Source organism: Lepidothrix coronata, unplaced genomic scaffold, assembly GCF_001604755.1.
Source record: "Lepidothrix coronata isolate B3197 unplaced genomic scaffold, Lepidothrix_coronata-1.0 Scaffold155, whole genome shotgun sequence".
In the NCBI taxonomy this organism is placed as follows: domain Eukaryota; kingdom Metazoa; phylum Chordata; class Aves; order Passeriformes; family Pipridae; genus Lepidothrix; species Lepidothrix coronata.
This window is the reverse complement of record NW_016690335.1, coordinates 396,431-417,270: the sequence shown is the minus strand read 5'-3', so window position 1 is coordinate 417,270 and position 20,840 is coordinate 396,431. Positions and strand designations below refer to the sequence as shown.

Genomic DNA, 20,840 nt, shown 5'->3' with positions numbered 1-20,840 from the left:
GAGGCTACCTAGGTAACTAAACTGTTGGACTGATTTGAGCTCTGATTGGCCAATGGTGATATGGGGATGATGGAAGACTTCCATCATACCAGTTCACATAAACTGAGGTAGCTTTTAAAAAAATGCATCAGTGATGTAATGGGATTAATTATGTGTTGTTTTCAAAAAGTAAATGACAATGACATATGCTCTCTCTATAGTCAGCATTGGTTGAGTAAGTGGAGCTCACATGGTAGACTTATACATAGTTAGAACAACAAAATAATTGGTGGAGGTTTCATGGCACATTTGAAAGCATGATCTAGATTTGTCTGCCTTCAATTTCTTACAGGCTGTTTCCAGCTATGTAATGTTTTTCGGACCCATGAGATGGAAATTGAGCAGTGCTTGCTGGAATCCCTCCCTCTTGGCCAGCGGCAGCGGCTGGTGAAGCGGATGCGCTGTGACCAAATAAAGGCATATTATGAACGAGAAAAAGCTTTCCAGAAACGGGAGGGCTATGTGAAAAAACTGAAACATGGAAAGAATCATCGAGTTCGTTTTAATCTTGCTGATATGATACAGGATGCGATCATACGTCACGATGATAAAGAAGGTATGTAGTAATGTTGAAGTGTTTTTCTTCTTTTGTACAGAAAAAGTTTCAGAGGAAAAGCTCCCTTGTTCTGCTCACCTGTCTTTAGGTAAAATACAATTTTACATGATAGTAATCATAAAGCGATTGCCTCAATAGAATACGCAGGCATGTATTGCATACGACATTGTAGCTTGTTACTGAAATGAATAAGGTGCAGAGAATACACCTTCAGAAACCTAATTAATTTATTTTAAGGTTAATATATGTATAAACTAATATATTTAAAAACAAGTAAGGACTATGATTCTGTGATTATGTGTGGCCTCTTATATACCTACCTATGGCTATAGAATTTAACACAAGTTACTTTGAAAATTAGGTTCTCTCTAATAGCTTAATGTCTTTCTTGTATTGTGGTGCCCAAAACTGCACACAATATTTAAGGTGAGGTCGCACCAGTGCAGAGAAGAGTGGGGCCATCTCCTCCCTTGGCCAGCTGGTAATGCTGTGCCTGATGTCCCCCAGGATACGGTTGGCCCTCCTGGCTCCCAGGGCACTGCTGACTCATATTGAGTTCACTCCTGAATCTTCATTTATTTGTGCATTTCTTCTGACTGTCACTGGGGTGTAGCCCTACATGTTTAGATCTTAACAGGAAATCAGTCAAAAAGCTCTTCTTTTCAAGTGAGTGCCCAGGGCATCATTTATAACTAAGTTACAAATAAAATTCACAACCTTTCATTTCACTCTCCTAGTGTGTACAGGGATGATAAGTGAAAATATTCTTCCTCCGTGTTTCTGTAGCTCCTAATGTTCTCTAAAAACCAAACAGAACACCAGATATGACTTCTAGCATTCTGTAAAAGTCGGATACTTGAGGCTATTTTTGACATATACACTGAAGAAATGTAGTTTGCTTATTGCAGTGGTGGGGGGGCATCAACAGTCTTTTATGTTGCATATACTTAGCCTTGAGGCCTCCTGAATCAGAATATGAAGTTCAGCAACTGCTGAGACTGAAGCATGAGCTTAAAGGGAAGATACCTCAGGCAGAGGACAGTAAGGTGAGGGAAAAACAGTAATAGTGTCCTGCACTTGAAACAAATAAAATAGGTCACCAGAAGCAAATAGCCTGCAGATAACCCAATAGCAGTAACAATGCTGTCATGAATTTGTGGTACTTTCCAAGGACTATGAAAATTGTGATTGTTGTCTTAAAGCAGTTTGGGGACCTGCAAGTACCTGTCTGTTGTGTTTTTAGATAAATGTTTCCAGAGCCTGTTTGCTTTGAGGTGAAAAATGCTATATTAAGAACTATTATCATGTAAACCAATTAAAAAAAAATTAAAAACAAAAGTTGAAACTCATAGACGTGAAAAGTGCTTTCCTACCAATGGTGTTGAATGGAACATCCAACCATGACTCTTTAGTGAATATATGTACGTTAGAATTTCTGTTCACATTAGATCTATGGTTTTGTAGAGAACATCACATCCAGTTACTGTGTTTGGTCTTGTTTTATGGAGCATGTAAAGTAGATTCCTTTCAGGGAAAACTGGACTGGAAGATGTGGTCTAGAAGTACAACTAATTCTTAAAAACAGTAATGAGGTTTTTTTTAGACATAGCCTAAAGTAATCCCACTGAAACAGGTATAGCTGGGGAGGTTGAGCTTTTGTCACCCCTTGTTTTCCTTGTCTATTTAGTAATATTTCACAGTGTGCTCAGGAATCAACAGCATTGCGAAATATGCTCAGTTTGAATACAGAGAAGCAAATTCAGTAATAAGTATTTTTAAAATGCTTCTCTTTGGAAAAGCTGGGCATTGAATAAACATTTTTTAAAAGGTAATTCAGTGCAATTAAGTAGCAGAGAGGTACTTAACATGATTTAGTAATAACAATGTAATAACTTAGAATAAAATCTCTTTTACTATATGAAGATAAGTTGTTATCCCAGACCCCTAATGTGATCTGGGCTGATGTGAATGTTTTGTATTTTGGAATAAATATGAAAAGCAATCAAGATGAGAAATTAGCAAATTTTCAAAAATTCAGTTTTGTTTACTCAACGGGGTATTTTAATGCAGTTCCAATGTCTTTAGTTTTAGAAACAGTATGATTTTCAAACTGGACATTTGGTTAATAGTGAGATATCTAATAGCAAGTGTAAAGGTGTGGTACAGCATATTCAGTACTCAAATAGCTTTAGTCGATTAAATTCTTTCTATCAGGCAGCACCTTTCCTTGTGAGCAGTTAATTTTGTGAGTTTGAAGTGCAATGGTTTTGAAGAGAGAATTCCACTCAAGGTATACCGTAACTTATCTGGCTGTGAATAAGCCTCATCCTGCCATTCGGGATGTACAGACAGACTGTGGTGTCCAAGAAGAGGACTGTGCAGTCTGGATACTTTAAATTAAATAACCGGATACACATAGATGGAGTCAATTTTGTGATGGAACTGTGAATGTTTTTGTGGCCCTTGGGTTCAAAGTGTATATAAGTCCCTAGGCTTCGCAGCTTTTAGGGTGTGGGGTTTTTGTAAAATAAAACTGAATATCTCAGGGCTAAAATACAGTTTTCTTCTAGTTTTACCCTTGAAAGAGTGTATAGAACAACAGAATTATGAAGGAGTAGGTTTTTCAACAGAGAATTGAAGCTGGGACTATTTTCTTCAATTTTTAGATATACTTAGGAAATGTTTACAAATCTTGGGCTTTCACACACTTTACCCACAACTATGTGCTTCCTCCATCTTTAAATTGAAACACTTCCCAAGTCTGACTGTTTCCCTCCTCTGACACTGTTAAGCAGAATCCTGTTTTTTGATGAATCCTGGAGAAGTTTTACTTGTTTGGGGGCCTGATTATAAAAAACTATGTCACTAACACAAACTGATTAAGTAGAAAATGTGGATACTTTGCATGAAGATCACAGAAGACCAACAAACCCAGGAGGATTTGTAGAGAGTGATCACTACGGAGATGAAGAACTATGAGAGTTATACAACAATGTTCATGTCCGAACAGATTTGAATGCAACTTTCAGCAAGAAAGAACACTCATTTTATAGGTGTAAAAGACAGTTAAGAGGGATGTTTTACAGCTCTGTGAAGGAAATGCAAAAAACCGTAGTATAGAAAGTGGAAATAAGACACAACATTAGAACAGGATAGAAGTATCTTCCCAAGTGAAGTCCAGGGGTTCATTTCTTCTGTATCATGAACTATGTAGACTGGACAGCACATTTTGAAATGGTGAGTAGTAGTCTGGTTTGGTAGGTGAGATAAATTAGATACCATGAATACAGATGAATTTATAATGTGTCTAGTGCAGAGACGTTTCGCACCCGAGTCTGTTCAGAATTTCACTCTTACAAATTCATTGTCTTTGTCATTAATGAAAAATGTAATATACCTTCCGGACAATTACTGTAGCAGCTGCTACTGTGCACAAAATGCATTGTTGATACTGCCTGCTAATAGGTGCGATCAGGAGTTTGCATTAAAATTAATTTTAGAATGGGCTTTTAGAAATTTTTCTCAGTGATCTGCTTTGTCTCAAATTCAGAAATTAAATATATGTTCATTATATTTCTCAAAAAGTTAAAAGCTAGTGAAATATTGTATCTTTGCTCTTTGTGTAGACATTTTAAATTATTAATTATATTTTTACTTATTATTCCTAACTATTATTTAGTATTTTATCTGACCCAGGGAGATGGAAGGGGAATCCTCCTTCTCTTTCTCCTTGCAGCTTTCTGCAATTTCTCTCATTCAAATCAATGTTTTTGGTGCAGTTGGTGGGCTACATTCACCCACACTACTAATAGTGAACATTGCAGCTATCATTCTCAGTGATGACATATATAGAAGCAGAAACTGATGAATAAGTGAATCTGTTTTCTGACACTAATTTTGTACATCTCCACTGCTAGCAAGGGAATAGTTGTAGTTCATTTTCCCTTAAATCCTATATGGCTTTCTTCTTGTGAGATGCTAAATCCCTAATAATAACAGACAGCAAGACATTTGTCCTGCTGATACTAGTCATATAATTGTATTGCAAAGTGGGAGATGTAGCCAAACCGTCTTCTGCATCCCATTCTTCCCCACTGTGAAACAGACGTGCTTGCACCTCCACCTTGCATTAGTGGACTCAGATCTTCTCTGATATGCATTCTCTGGTATTTGCTGAGCCTGCACATCAGCTGAGGCTCATTTACAAGCAATTAGGAAATGAACTGAGCAATCAGGAAATAAACTGAGTGAATCTCAGGCCGAGTTTCTGCTTCAAATACAAGGCAGTTCAATGGATCTTGGTATTTTGGCCTCTTGAGGATAAGGGATATGCATCCTTCCTGAAACAATGATGGAGTTCTTGGCACTCACAACAATGGGAAACAATAGCTGCTTTGAAAGAGGTGATTTTTTGAGCATAAACTGATAAGCTTGCTATAATGAAAATAGTAGCTAAAAGTGATTGTGACAGTCCTGTACCTGAAATCCAACAAAGGGAAGCTAAAGCACTGACTTTAGTTTCTGTCATCTTTTGGTATATTCGGTAGCCCACTCTTTCGGTCATCCTGCAGCATTATTGAAAATATAGGACGGTCAGAAATTATTTATATGTAGTGTATTTTGTTATAAAAATTCTGAAGTTGTAATGTGAACATGATATATACTACAAGGTCTGTCCTGTTGGCTGGTCACGGTAGTTCAGGGTAGAAAGTCCAGAGAGCCATCAAACTCGGTCTTGCCGCAAAAGAGTTACTCCTGTGAAAATCAGCATTACAAAAGGGAAATGCAGATTCCCTAAACCTATTTAAAGCCCATTTCATCCCTCTGATGGGCAATATGCTGATTCTGTGGCAGCATTGTGATTCTAAATAGCAGCAATACCAGTGTGTTAGCATAATGTCTGTAATAAGGATTCTTGGTCCTTTCCTGAAGTTGACCCCGACTCTCTGTTTTACTCAGCCCTCCTCAACTCTACCAGAGCTTCTTCTTAACCCTGCAGGGCTGCCGGTGTGACCTTTTCCTATTCTCAGTAGGATGCTCAGATGGGGTGGCTGGGGACAGCCTTAATCTCTCTTCTCTCACCAGGGGGTGCCGGGAGAAGGTGATTTATAGAGCAGAACATACCGATATCCTACTTCTGCTGCAATATTCACTTCCGGGGGAAGCCTCCCAGGACTGGGTCCTAGCCCCAGCATATTGGCTGCAGAGCAGCTGCAGGGAAAAAAACAGGGATCCTGTCTTGCTTCCCTTCCCATGATGTCAGTATCTCTAGCTATTAGAAAGATGTGATATTATTGTGAGATTGGTATTATCATGATATTTGAGAGGGTTGGAATAATCAATATAATGGAAGGTTTTAGTATTATTAGTTATTTTAATGAGCACTGTATAATGTACAGTGTTTTGATAAATTTCAGTTTAATTAATTAACAGAGTGTGTAAGTGAGCATAAAGGTGGGGCTGGTGCTGAACTGTAATTTGCATCTTAACAACTTTGGGCTATAAAAAGGGCTCAGGGGAAGAGAAACCAAAATCTATTCAGAAGAAGGATTTATCTTTAATCTAAGGTGGCAGATGAGCTGACCATCAGCTTTCAATAGGAGAATGTGTCAAAGATGTTATAGTGATCATTCCTATTCATAGAAAAAAGGATAAAAATAGTGTGAAATAGAAAACTGAGGCTGAAACTGAGCTGAAGTAAAGCAGACTTGTTATTATTTCTTTACTGTTTCCAAATCTACCAACTGACTTCTTATTTTTGCATCTTATTACATTAGGCTTGCTTATGCTTTACTGTCCTTTTTTCAGTACAAACATCTTGGTTGGTTACACACAAAATGTTCTGGAGAACACTGAGTTGTACTAACTGTGTCTGGCAAACATGTTGGGGCAAACTTAGTGAAGTTTAACTGTTGCCAGCAGTCTTTTTTAAAAGCTGGAAGAACCAGGACATGGGCAGTAGTGACAGGTTTGTGAAGGTAGGGTTCCATTATGTGCACCTGTTGTCAGGCAGCAGGAAACTGGAGGAAGGGGCTGAAGAATGAAGATCACTGGGAATGTGTAACAGACTATTCATTGCAAAAACTTTTATAATTAAGAAGAATGGGAATATATTCAGGTAGCCTGTCTCCTGTTGGGATTCTGACTTTCAGTCTACCTTTTTAGATGTTTGATGATACTTCTTCTCAAACTGATTGTAGGCAGCTTTCCTGATTTTTGCCTATTGCATGTGGAGTCCTTAGAAAGCAAGGCTCTGAGCGTGACAATGCCTTGCTTTAAAAATTCCTCAAAGCCTTGCATGAGGATTGCTTTTTTTGTGTATCAGTAGTTCAGAGGCATCCTTGCTACTAGATGAGACAGAAGGATAAATGAATATCTTTACTAAAGACAGAATTTCAGTAATAGAAGAGATTTGTAGAAAGACAAAGTTATAAACAATATTTTTATGCTTAATATTTATGAAAGAGATGAGAAACAGGTGTAGCATTAAATCTCTCAAGCTGAGCCTTTGTCGTATAGCTGGAGTTTCCTTAAATTAGGCAAAAAAAGCACATCTTGAGTTAAAAGAAGGTGACGCTGGAAAAGAGAAGGATCTCTGTATGAAAGTTCGGATTAATCCTCTGTGCTTTCTCAAATTACAATAACCCACTCCACTGTTCGCTTCCACCTTTAAAAATCTTACTGCCTTGTTTCCTATGATTAATATTTAATATCACCTTCTTTCATTCCATTCTCCTCCCAGAGGTACTTTAATTAGCATTTCTTTTGTGTACTGTCTGTCACAGCTACAGCCTTCTGAAGAGGCAGGGCTAAAATTATAATTCATAATTATTATGAATAATAATAATAAATAATAATACATGAGAAATATTAAATGCATGTGATATTTATACACACACACACAGTTGTAGCGTGTTTAGTATGCTTATGTAACCTTCGTGACAAAAGAAAGCTCCCAAATTAAAAAAATTAATATTAATAGGAAATGAGACAAATTACACTGATAAGTAAGATGCTGCATAGTGACATCTTCAGGAGGGACAAAAAAAATCAATTTAATCTAATCTCAGTTTGAGGAATTTAAAACACAGTATGGTCAAAAACATTGGACACAGAGCTACTGGGTAGCTACAATGTATTTGAGGGATTACATTCTCTGTATTTCCTTACTTTAGCATGCTCAGTCCTTTTAAAATTTAAACCAAAATAGATTTCTCAGATTTTATAGTGCTTTGTTTCAGGATTATGCTATAATTATTTAATATATTTTAATTTCAGATTACTATTTACTCTCACTCTAAATGTCATTAAAATCTATTTTTTTTTTCTACTGGGAAAGTATATGAGATTCATTATGCATGTAATAATAGGGAGGGTTCCCCATACAGAGCTATTTTGGATTTTACATCTAGATTCCTTTGAATCAGAGGAGAAAACTGTACATTAGACAGTAATCTAAAAGTGACTGTTGGCAAATATTGATTTACTATGAACTATTGTACAGGAAATCACAATACACATGTATGATAATTTATACCATTTAATATTTATTGTCCAATCCTTAGAGAGATGAACACTAGACACTAAATAGTGAAGTCAGGAGACAGTTCAGAGCATATGAAATTCATGAAGTACACAAAAATTTTGCTGAATTGGGGCTTTTGGAAAAAAAGAAAAGTATACACTGTAAATTAATGCATTCACAAGACAAATTCATGCATTGTGGACTGGGAACTCATGTCTGTAACTTTGGAAGAGACTAACACAGCTGACTGTCCAACATGTTGCTTAGTGATTTAATCAGCCCTGTGTACAGGAAAATGAAGCATCAGATAACCACCTCAATCTACCCATTGATAAAGAAGTGTTTCAAAGGCCCAGAAGGCAGAGACACATTTTAAACGAGGACAAATCTTCCTATAGGTTCAGCGTGGTTGTTAACTTTGTTTGGCTTCATGTGTGCTGAATTCAGCAACTTAAGGCATCTTCTTTGTTATGACACAGGGAAACACACTGCCTTTAGTTATTGGGTAACAGATGTTAAGTAATTAAAGCAGCCCATTTCAAAAGCAATCATAAAATCACAGGGAGATAAAATTTGAATACATTTGAATTCCTGCAGGATTCCATATGTGCTTTTGGTCCATGTGTTTACATTTTTTGTAATTTGGTAAAGCTGATATGGGAACTGGATATTAAACTATTTCTTGTTGATAAAAATATGTGTGATTCCTAATATACAACACTTATTTAATTGGAAAAAGTAAAACTCACAGAAAAAGGTATGACATGTAAAAAAAGTGAAGGATAAGCTCCAGGCTGTAGGTTTTATCTAGCCCTTTTGTTCTGCCTGTGGACTGTCTAACCACAGGAGTGCCTCTGCTCCATGGCCACTTTTCTCTTAGCCCGGAAATCTCCCTGGTTTGTTTCAGCTGCTGTTTTTGTCTGTGCACTTGCCCAGAACTACCTTGATTTGAACAGTTATCCTCTGCTGTACCAAGCAGGGAACTAAAGACAAAGCCTCCCTCTATTTTGGGTCTCTCTGACTAGGCGGATTCACACCAAATGCAATTTATCTGTCTTATGTTCAAGTGCAGTTATACCTTCTTCCTTTTCTCCACAAAGCTGAGATTGGAGCTGTCAGCCCCCCATTTTTGCTAGCCCATAGGTTGTGCCTGTGGGTTGCTTTGAGAGCCATTCTGTGCATTTCTCTCTCCCACTGCCTCTTCTCTCCTCTGCTGTCCTCACACCTCAAGTATCCCAAGCAGTGTCCAGCCTGGCATGGCTTTCTCCTGGGGAAGGGGCCGGAGAAGCAAATGGAATCTAGATGGTCTTGTTTGTAGTATAGTAACTGCAGAAAGTTGACTGAATAGTAAACTGTTGTACAAAAACCTCAGTGCTATCATCATCCCTGGTGCTGTGTTTTGAAACAGGAATATATTATAGACTATTTGCAGTCATGTTTCACATGCTTAAGCTCTGAATAAATACTTGAGATATGTGTTTGAACTTAGTGATTCCTATTTGTTGGTTTTGGGTGTCTCAAAGTTCACCCTGAAGGATTCGTTGCTCTCTGAAAAACATGCCTTTTTCTTGTGGAAACTCAACTCCTGGATTTTTGTCTGAATCACAGATTTCTAAAATGTAGGCACTGAATTGCTTGCTTTCCGTTCTTGAACTTTAACCCTGTATATCCAAACAAATCCACGTTGGTTAACTAGTAATCTTAGTTTTAAATGTTGATTCAATTAGAAGTGTAAAGTATAGCATTTATGAGGGAACCTTTGTAAAAACACACATATTTTAAAAAAAATTATTTACTTTTTAACATATTTTCAACATTCTCAACTATTTATTTTGGTAAACTATGATATAAAGCTTTTTGGCAGTGGGACAAGTCAGTAAGTAAATTATTCGTGACTTTGCATGATCAGAATATTATTCAAAATGCTTTCACAAACTAAAATGTCAAGAAAAAATATTTAGCAGACCATTACCCCTAAACAAGAATCCAGCTTTTTAACAGCGTGATCTGGTCTGAACAGATAATCTTTATAGACACATATCTGTTCTTTGTTTATTATTATTATTTTAAATCTATCAAGCTCATTTATATTTCCATGCTGGTGTTTTTCTCCACAAAGACCTTCCTTTACACTTAAGAGTAAAATATTTTTCTGGCACCCAAAAGCATCAAGAGACACAAGGACTAATCAGTCACAAATTCGCTGTCATGCCAATCAAGGGTCATTAAGCCATTAGCGACCAACAAATTGACACCTGGCATTCTTCCTATTCATTTCAAAGGGGATCCACAGTGGGATGCAAGGCTATAAATTGGTAGCAATCAGACACCTATTTGCTCCGTGAAAGATGGCATCCACTGAGTAGCAGGTACGGCTGACATTCCCTGGATATTGTTATAAGTCACACTGATTAAAAAGAAATTTGCTATGATGGCAGAAGACCCTAGTCTATACTTGTGAGATAAAAAGAGAGCAAGAATAGAAAATTTTCTATGTGATTGGCTGTTGATTTCTTCTCCAGCATAATTATTATGCTTCAGATGGATTTCCAATAATATTTCAGTACAAAGGGGCAACTTTTTTGTATCCATCTTTCAATATCACTTACTTTAAAATGTTTTCGTTTAAATCACAGATTGCTCTATGGTGGAAATTAAGCTGGGAAACTACAGTAATCAATAGTAAATAACCTTTCATGGCTTTTTTCCTTTTTTTTTACAACCAAACCTTTAAAGCAATAATACAGTTCTTTGCAAAAAATAAACTGCACTTTTAATAATTCCTTAAAAATGTTTTCATTTTTTCAATTCAACTTTAAAAGCCTTTTTCCATCAGGGTATACTCTTAAATTGCTACACAGGAGAAATAAAATAAAACAAAATGGAATACTTAAGCATAAGACTGGGAAAAGACCTTATTTTGGGATCTTGCAACATAAAGACTTTATTTTATGACTGTCATATTAACTGACAGATTGAGAACATATGTTCAGCACCAAGCCTGTCTGAGTTCAAAAAGCATTTGGACAATGCTCTCAGGCACATGGTGTGATTCTTGGAGTGTCCTGTGCAGGGCCAGGAGTCGGCCAAGAGTCGGACTTGATGATCCTGATAGGTCCCTTCCAACTCACCATATTCTATGATTATTTCCTTCTGTCTGAATCATAGTATCTTTCCGAGTAAAAACACAAATACATGTGAGAAATAAACAGGTTTGCTAATATACTGCCTAGTTTTTCTTCCTCAATACAAATTCTATCCACAAAGTATATATACTGCTTATTATTTCAGTCATCTTTCTATTCTCCGTGACATAGTTTGGAGGATTATTTTTTTCAGTACAAGAGGTATCATCTTAACTCGATCTGCAAGGTTTTTAGCTGCTAAAACCTTTTGCAATTTGTGCTGACAGTGAACAAACTCTATAGCTATAATATAAAGAAATGAGTTGTATGGCCTAATGTAAAGGCAACTGATTCTTCTTGATTATTGTTAATTGCAGCCATCATAGTAATAGGCTATTACAGTGGAGGAACTGAAGGTTGCAAAAATACAATCAATAAATCTAAGGGAATGGATAATTTAGCTTGTGTTTCTGTGCAAATTGCATCTAAGAATGAAGGTGGGAATGTGAGTAGTTAAGGTGAAATTCACAATATTTCTGAATGTCGGGCTTTAAACAAGCATTTTAAGCATATGCAAAAGGTTCAAGGTAGAATTCAGACAGTCAGCCTGGAGCCACATACTGCTTTCTTACTATGTTTCTCTCTGATTACTCTCTAGTACAATGCAGTATATACCTTGAAGCAGTACACACACTGTCATTTTACAGGGCAATGAGATGGTTATGGGCGGTAATTTCTCAGACCATCCAGTGTTTAGGGTTTTGATTACATTTAGACTCAAAAGGCAAGCATGACAGCTAAAGCACTAAATCCTTGTGCTAGGGTCTGTGCTCCAGATTTTAGCTGTCACAACTATTGCTGACATACAGTGGCAGTTTTTTCTAGACTTCCACATTTACCCACTGACAGTATAGAAAATATTACTTGAAGTGTTCTTAAAGCTGGAAGTATCTGTGTGAAATTTGAACTGCTGCTTTGTTTCTTAGTCTGCTAAGGGACATCCTGTAATAGGGTACCAACTACCAGTCCTTTTAATAATAACCATCTGAACTCATCTGGCTTATCAGTTCCTGTACAGGATGAACGTTGGTCTTCTTTTGCCTTTAAGCCCTTCCCTAAAAATCCTATGGATCAAATATTTAGAACTATACAAGTTGGACAGAAAAAGGCAGATGTAAAGTCCAAATATATGTACTTCTACTGATTTTCACATGGGAATTCCTTTTTTTATCCCGCTCTGTATATGTGGTTTTGGTTCTATACATGCAGGCTCTCCTGGTTTAGTCCCTATCTCTGTTGGTAACTTAGGCACTTGGAGCATGGGGTTTTCCCTGGCATTATCAGCTTTATGTACCAGATACATGTCAGGTGTGTCATATGAGCAAATGAGAATATGTGGAATTGTATATCACTTGGGAAGCTTGAGGCTCTGTAGTGGTAGCTCATCACTGCAGCCCAGACCTGTGCTGTGGCTCCACATGGACATGGATTCATTGGTATTGGTCAGAATTGAGAACTTCTGTCAGGTGATGTGATGTTGTTTGCTCCTAACTGTTGTTGACATCAATACTGTTGAATTCATAGAGTTGTAAGATTGGTCAGGCTAGAGAGGACCTCAGGAGGTCTGTAGTCCAATATGATGCTGAATTTTGCAGAGTAATGAGACAACTAGGACATTGAACTAATGCAACTCTTATTCTTGTGCAAGAGCAGACTAAGCAAAGCAGAGAAGTTCCTGTTGAGAGCAACTGATAATTCTACTTCAAAATGAAATTAAACCATCAACTTGAATGTCAGGCTTTTGCTTTCTGTGAGCTATAAAAAAGCTACATACCAGGTACTGTGTGACTGTAGTTTTGTCTTCTCCATACTGGCCAAAACTGCAGTTCACACTGTGGCAATCCATACCTATAAAACTATAAGTAAAGTAAAATATGCTTTGTGCTGTTTTTGTGCTGGTTGCCCCGGCTTTGGAGTAATATCTGGCCATTCTAGTGGCTCACTAGGATCAAAGAAGAGATGTTGATTATTAAAATAGGAGGCAAAGGGTCTGTTTCTCATATATCACCTCCTAGGTTCCCCAGGTCCTCAAAGGCTTCACTACTAATCCCATGTAAATTCACTTTACGTAAGATTGATGTGTAGATTTAGCCATCTGTAAGCTTGGTGATATTGAATGCAGAACTGTTTGTGCTTCAAGTTTGTCTCTTTTAAATGAACCATTATAAATCCATCATTTCAGTCTTCTGTGTCCCTGTATGTTTTTTTCATTTCAAATATTGAACATTGAAACAAGTCAAGTCTACGTTGCTGCAATCTTCAACTGCCCGAGTCTGGCAGCCTTACCTCAAAGCAGGTGCATGGAGATGTTTTCCTTTTCTTATTCTGAAGTGGTTTAAGAAAGTGTTAGTCAGAGGTTTCAAGTTTGATATCTCTTTCCTTCCATGACGGCTTTATACATGTGATCTGTTGTTCTTGGGGTGATGATGTGTTTATTGCTGATGTTTCTATTGCTTTTTCTTTTCAGCATATTGATAGAGGTGGTGGTTGCTGTAACTGGTGTGGGAAATGAAGGTGCTAGCCAGAATACACTGAATTTGGAAGCATCCAGAAACAGCTGTGGGATAAGAGGGAGTGGAAACAGGACGATTTTCAGAGGGCTGCACTTGCACAGTCAGAGCAACACTGAATGGAGTAAATAATGACTCCTGTCTGGACCTGACTGTGGGTGATTTATTCTCCTTGGTGGATATCCAGGCCACCCATCGGGGAGACTAATAAGTATTTCAGTATGTATTAAAACAAATTTAGTTGAGATAAGACCCCTTATTAGTGTCGTTAGGCAACTTAACAGTTGCCTTTTGGTTGCACCATTGTTGTAGTCACTATTGACAGAAGATGCGTAGTCTGTGCAAAGAGTACACAGCAGGCAAGTGTGAAAATTAGTATTTGGGCCTCCTTGTCAGAAACGAATAAAGGTTACAAAAGTTGTTATGTTATATTGTAAAATATGTCAAGTCTGTCCTCTGCCAAGTGTGAAAGAATTCCTTGCAGATTGGGAGTTCGGGAGCCAGTATGTGAGAGAAGCTCTAGCTATAACTGTCAGACCCTTTATCTCCCTGTGCTTTGGTTGGAAAGAGATGTAAAATCAGAAAAGAATGAAGAAGATTTAGAGACCAGCAGATATAAACTGCTTGGATTACCACTAGGAAAAGTATAATACATTTCAACCATGCAGCAATTCAGCCAAATCAAATTTTGGAAGACAAGTAATGAGGAATGTAAACATCTTTGAGCTAGGTGCACAGGCAGAATGTAGAACATTGCAGAAAACAGACATAGTTATATTTAATGAAGACTTCTTATAACTAACCAATATGCAAAAACATTCGTATTTGTTATTTGTAATGCACAGGCATTAGAAGCACTTGGTAACCAGCATATTGCAATAAGTGCAATAAGTGCTGAATAGGAGTGTAAGGTAATACTTGAAGAGCTTACCCAAGCTGAAGTATTCATGCAGCATGCATGCTTTTTATAGGTATGTTTATATGGGAGATGTGACTGGATCCCGTATCCTGCTTTCCCGCACTGATCATGGCTGTTTGCACAGACAGGTAATCTCTCCAGACCTCACAAGTCAGTTTCTCAGTCACATTTGCTTAGCAGAGTAGGAGGAGCTCCACACTGCTTCTCCAGAAGCTCAATTTTCTGAATATCTCTCTGTGAGGTGATTCTATCCTTAAGTTGACAAGGAAAGCAGATCCTGTATCCCATCACCTCCAATAGGAAGATGTGTCTCATATGCGTAAGGACTCATTAGCCTTTGAAACCTTATGTGTTGTATTAGGATAAAAAAAAGAAATTGAGAGGTGTGGGTCTGCATTGTCAAGTAGAAGGGAACCATTAAGAAGTTTAAGATGTTATTCTCGGTTGGTTTTGGCCAACTGAAGGACTCTGAATGCTGATATTGTTGAGAAATGTGTGACAATAATAGTCCAAAATCTGACTTGTCTCCATGTGTTTTAAAACTCTGTAAAAGTGAAGAGGGGAATGACTTCATGTGTGCACAGGACTCTTTTTACATCTCTTGACCATCTCTGAGATGTCCAGAAAAGGATGCTGGTATCAGTAGTCTGAAGTGTGTTGATAGTTTAAGATTTACCATACAGCAGGATGTATCTCAACCAGAAAATGTTTCACAGCACACAAATTATTATGTGCTAAAAATGACCTATATAAATAAAAGGGGTTTTAGTCAGAAAACCTTAATTTTGTGGACATTCTAGGTGTCCAGGGTGGTACAATAGAGACTTGATTCTTCTCCCGTGAAACCTATGGAAGTGTATAANTGGAAATCCTTCTGGAGGTGATAGTTTGTTCAAATTTAATTAAATACAGGTAAATGCTGTAAGGGCACCATGAGGGCCAGCTGCTCCCTGCTGTGTGGAACAGTGGGAGGCCACCCTAGGGCAGCTGGACAGGGCCTGGCAACCAGGGCCTGTCCCACCATCCCAGCTGGATGTTATACCAGTACTATATTTTCTAATTCAGAAAATTTCATTCATAATTTTTTGATGCTGTTCTTACTGCGATTCTTGCTGCATGCTCTTTGTGTCAGATTTAGCAATTGTGTGGCTGCAGAGTAAGTCCGTTTAGCACACTGGTCCAAGAGAGAGGGCACCACCCCCTAAAATCAACAGCTAAATTCTGTGTCACCTCTCTGAACCAATTCACCTACCTGTTGCACAGCTGTTGCAAAGAAAGGAGAGGAACTATACAGGCATCTTGGAGCCACTGACTTGATTTTAATGGTTTCCTAAGAATACCAAATGACACTTAGTGTGTTTCTAACACAGTTTAAAACTAACTAAAATTGAGGTTGCTCTCTCTTCTGTCCTGCTCTGGTTCTGTGCTATCCGTTTGTTCTCCCACCTTTAAGCTTGGGAAGTGAGAGCCAGGGAGATGAATGATGTGGAAGCTCTCTGTCATAAGATTGGCCTTCAGCTGGTTTAGCTCTCTGTACCAGCTCATGGCAGAGTGACATGGGTCACTTCTATGCAAGGATGAGGGCAGGAATGTGAATGGATGCATAAACAAGAGGGAAGAAGCTCTGATTTTGACGATGTAAACTGTCACAGTGAAAGGTGCTTTCTAAGCTCCATATGTCAAGTGGTGAGACATTCCAGGAACCACATATTTCCTTCATAGTTCTGGTCACTCATCTGCCACAGACACGACTATTTTTGATAAATGCATGGATAATTAATGCCCCTAGTTTCTTCCATACTGCCTGGTTTAAGTTTGCTTCCTTGGGCACTGCATGCTCTGGGAACTCCACTAGACACACAGAATCTAACACTAGTGGCCTACAGCTGGTAATTAGTACCATTTAGCAGCTGCTAAGCAGGATAATAGTCTGTTATCCTTGAAGATCTCTAATAGGAATAGTAATGAGTTGCTTACAAGGTTTCTAAACCAGATGGCATAAACTTGCTCTGCATGGAATGAGAGTTAAGAGGGAGTGAGTCTTACTTCATATGGCGTATAAGTCAGCAGTAATTTGATTTATGCCAATGAAGTAACGTTGGCATAGGATCAACATAAATGTTGGGTGAAACAGAGATGTACAGTCTGTTCAGCTGAAAATTTGTGTTGTATGCAAATTCTTTAACTTACACTGCGGGAAAACATGGGTATGACAATGGTTTTCAAATTAAGATACTGGCCGTAGAATGAGTTATTTTGCTGATGTGTGTTTTAGTATTTATCGTTTAATGACTATGGTACTGGAAAGCTGCAAATTCTCAAATAAGTTTAACATACTGAGTGAAATATTGTAAAGATCTGAAACTTTTAGTCAATACTACAAGCAGGTGTTTCCGTAGCTGAAAAGTTGGCCTAAAAAATTACACTGGTAATTTAAAAAGCTTTCAAATTGACACATGTTTCTAAGGTGAACCTAGTGGGGTGTGAGCTTTTGTAATTACCGACTGTAGCCTGAGGATAAAATTCTTGCTGGTTTTAGTCATCTTTGTCAGGATCTCCAGGAGAATCCACACACAGGGGACAGATAAAATATGTGTACAGAATGAAATAGGTGACTTAAATGCGAAGATATTAAGTTCCTTTTTTTGTAAATCTCATTGGCTAGTTGGAAGTGAAAGCTTTGAGACTAGCCATATTGAAGTTTACTGTATGATCAACTACTTTCCCCTAAGGTTAATTTTAGAGTGTTCAACTAATGATAAATGTTAAAAAGCTTTGTTTCTATTGTAATTTTATCTCACTAACAAACATTCCAAATTCAGTCAGGTCTGTGCTACCAGTTTTTGATGGCACAGCTGTTTTGGCCTAGGAAGTAGCTATGCTGGCAAAGCCCTGCTGTGCTATTAGCTGTGATGATAGAACCAATATTTTTAGCTAAGCATGTGTTATTTTGCAAGGCAGTGTTGAATCATTTTAGCAATAGCTCTGTTATATACACAGGTCATAGTTACTGTGAGATAAAATCACAGCTTTATTAACAACTCGGGCAGACCTTACAGCAGCAGTGCTCTCCCTCTGGCCTGGCCAAAGCTCTAGCTCCTGTAGAGTTAATTCAAAATGGAGGCAAAACAGGGGATCACCATCATTGCTTTGTGATGCTGGGTGTGCCCCTTGCAGTAATGTCTTTGCACTGTAGAACTCCATTCTTCTCTAAATTATTGTGATTTACACCAGGATTTTTCTACATCGCTCTAGATATTTTCAGTGCTTATATTTGCAAGTAAGTGGTGTAAATTAGGGTCCTTTTATTTGAAAAAGTAATTATAAAGTAGGAGGGAGTTAGACACTGAACTGAAAAGGCAAGAAAATAAGACCTTAGGAATAAAGATTAAAAAAAAAAAAAGGAAAGGGAAAGGAAAAAGAGAGAAAGAAATCATATAAACGGATGTAGCTATTAGGTAAGGTGACCCAATAACTGCTAAGTCGTGTTCCTCTGAAATGATTTCAGAGTCTATACTGCTCTTCCATGTGAGTAGCTGTCTTCTCAGAGTTGAAAACAGATTCTTTGCCTGTCATATCACATCTTAACTGCTGCCCATTGTCACTTTTGTGTGAGGAGATAGATTAATTTGTAGCACTCCTTGGGCACTTTTAAAGATTTTTCTAGGCACTAGGATTTTTCAGGCCGTTGGATTTGTGGCCTTAATATTTTCCAGTGGAGACACAGACTGCATTACATTTAATGTGTATAGAAATGAAAAAGGGCCAACTTGCATGAAGAAGTTTTAAATTTAGCGGTTCTTGAATAAGTGTAGTCCCTAAATTCATAAATTATTCTGGCTATGTCTACAGTCATAGAAATGTCTGCCCCAGGAGGGAACTGTGACTCTCCTCATGGATCTCACTGGAGTTTGACTTAGTGTCTGTGTGGCCCAGAGACATAACCATTAGTTTCTATATGGTTTTCCAGTTCAAGGTACCTCAGATAACAGGAGGGCTGTGCCCTTGACTTCAGAGTGATAGTGCATTGGCAGGAAGCTGTCAAGGTGGTGAATGCCTGGGCATTAACAGGAACAAAGTTTACACTAACTGGCAGCTACTCCTCAGAGAAACAATTAATAGAAGGATACACTGGTATACAGCACAGTAGATGGCCAACTGTTAGGTTTCACAAATGTTAGGCACCTTTATTTTTATCTTTTCTGTTACTACTCAAACTGAGTTTGCTGTGAATGCAACATTGCCCAGCTCCTAAGTTTGTGTTACCATCAGTAGCTGATCTCTGGTGAGTTACTGATAGCCCTGGCATTCTGAATTCACCTTTCAGGCTGTCACTTCAGATCAGTACTCCTTTTGTCTGCAGCATATAAGGTCATAAATAGCTCTATATGACAGGGTAGCTAGATTATATTCAACACAGCACAGTGTAAGTACTAGTTACTGCCATGTATATCAAAATTTTTAATGCATTATGCACTGCAGTTATATAAAGCTAAACAAAACTAAAATATGTTAGGTAATTGTCATGTTGTCATCATCAAGTTGCTATAACAGCTAAAAAAGTTAAAACAAAGCTCCAAGGAAACCAAGACAAGCCCGGGAAACGTAAGCCTTACAGCCCTAGTTCCACGTGCAAAGTTAGTACAAGACCTGTGGGTGGTAACAGGCACAGCAATAATGACTTTAACTGCATTATAAGGCTACATAATATGGTGTAATATAGTCAATAAAATCAATGGAATGTGGAAAACCGTTCAGCTCACTGGAATAATTTGGTTAAAATTGTATCATTGGGCATATGTGGAAAGCTATGTTGATTATTATCTTTCTTTACTGATGAGACTTCAGTGCTTTCAAATGCTTTCTAAAACACCTTTATTAGATATGAAATCAGGTATGAAATTCTGTTCTAAGTAGTCAATAATTTTGTGTATCAAATCTAAAAGACATCAGTGAATGGATGGACCTGTTTATACATACAAAAGAAGGACTTGAGAGTTTGCCAAAAATTTTACTCTGGGTTGTTTTTTTTTTAAGTAAATATCAGCTTCCTTCCATAAAGTCAGTTTTCAGTCTCATCTTTTCTGGAAACTTTTCTTCAGTGAAGGATTGCAAGTAAAATAGGTTTTAAAAGGAAGTCTTGTGAGAACTTCTTAAAAGTTGCATTAATTAAGAGATACATAGCATTACTTGAATATAGCTTTGTATTATTTTCTGTCCTCATTAGGGCAATTCATCTCAAATTACTAGCAGTAGCTAGAGTAGTTCTATCAGGATTTTCCTACTGACTAGTAAAGTCTTAAGTAAATTACCTAAATGGGTTGCATAGTATGAAGGGGAATTTTATTTCTGTGATCTTCTCTTCTTGATTTTCTTTTTTTGTTGTTGTTTTTTGCATTTTGGAGAGGGGATGAATTCGAGGAAAGGGGAATTTTTTTTTTACTTGTTTTTATATGCAGAGGAATGTAGAATGTAATACTCATTCAGAAGAAGGACTCTGGCCCAGCTGAGAAGAGAGTTTTCATATCTTGCCCTGGAACTCTTTGTGATGAGAATTTCCTTAAGCACTGATCAAACTACATGCAATAATGAGGAAAAATACAACAGACAAAGAAAAGAACTACCGAGCTTTTATCCATATACCCTAATGTTTTTGTATGTGACTCAATAATTTGTTTATGGTTACAATTATTTAATATTCTACTTTAAGTTCACAGTTTACTTATTAATTCTGTCTACTGTAATCTTGGTCTGCTGGCAGAAAAAAATCAAGGTAAACCCATTAATTTTTGTGGATTTTGATCTTGGATCTAGAAATGGTCATTTCTTAGTTTCAACTGCAAGGAGTTGCTAAATGGATCTGGAAAGACATTACTTCATTTTGCATAGCTTTTCTACAAGAACCAAGCCCTTGGCGGACTGCTGGGAGGAAGAGATTCAATAAATTGCCCATCTTTTTTATACCTGAGTAGCCAGAGTTTCTTTCTGTCACATGGTTAATATTTTAGACTCTAGATGAAATTCTTGTGGAATACTGTTGGAAATGCAATTTCCCAATCAACTGACTTTCCTTTATGTCCTTCTCCTGCCAAAAGAGAGAGGTCTT

The 20,840-nt window shown here is 37.6% G+C and overlaps 1 protein-coding gene across 4 annotated transcripts in view; it reads left to right on the top strand.

The window, feature by feature from the left end:
* The window catches only part of MYO16 (myosin XVI), a 361,587-nt gene that overhangs the window by 96,312 nt on the left and 244,435 nt on the right, over positions 1-20,840 (top strand). For all 4 annotated transcript variants that reach the window (XM_017828978.1, XM_017828980.1, XM_017828979.1 and 1 more), the window contains exon 2: positions 332-595. In XM_017828978.1, coding sequence (XP_017684467.1) covers positions 332-595 — 264 coding nt within the window. The remainder of the gene's footprint in view (positions 1-331; positions 596-20,840) is intronic.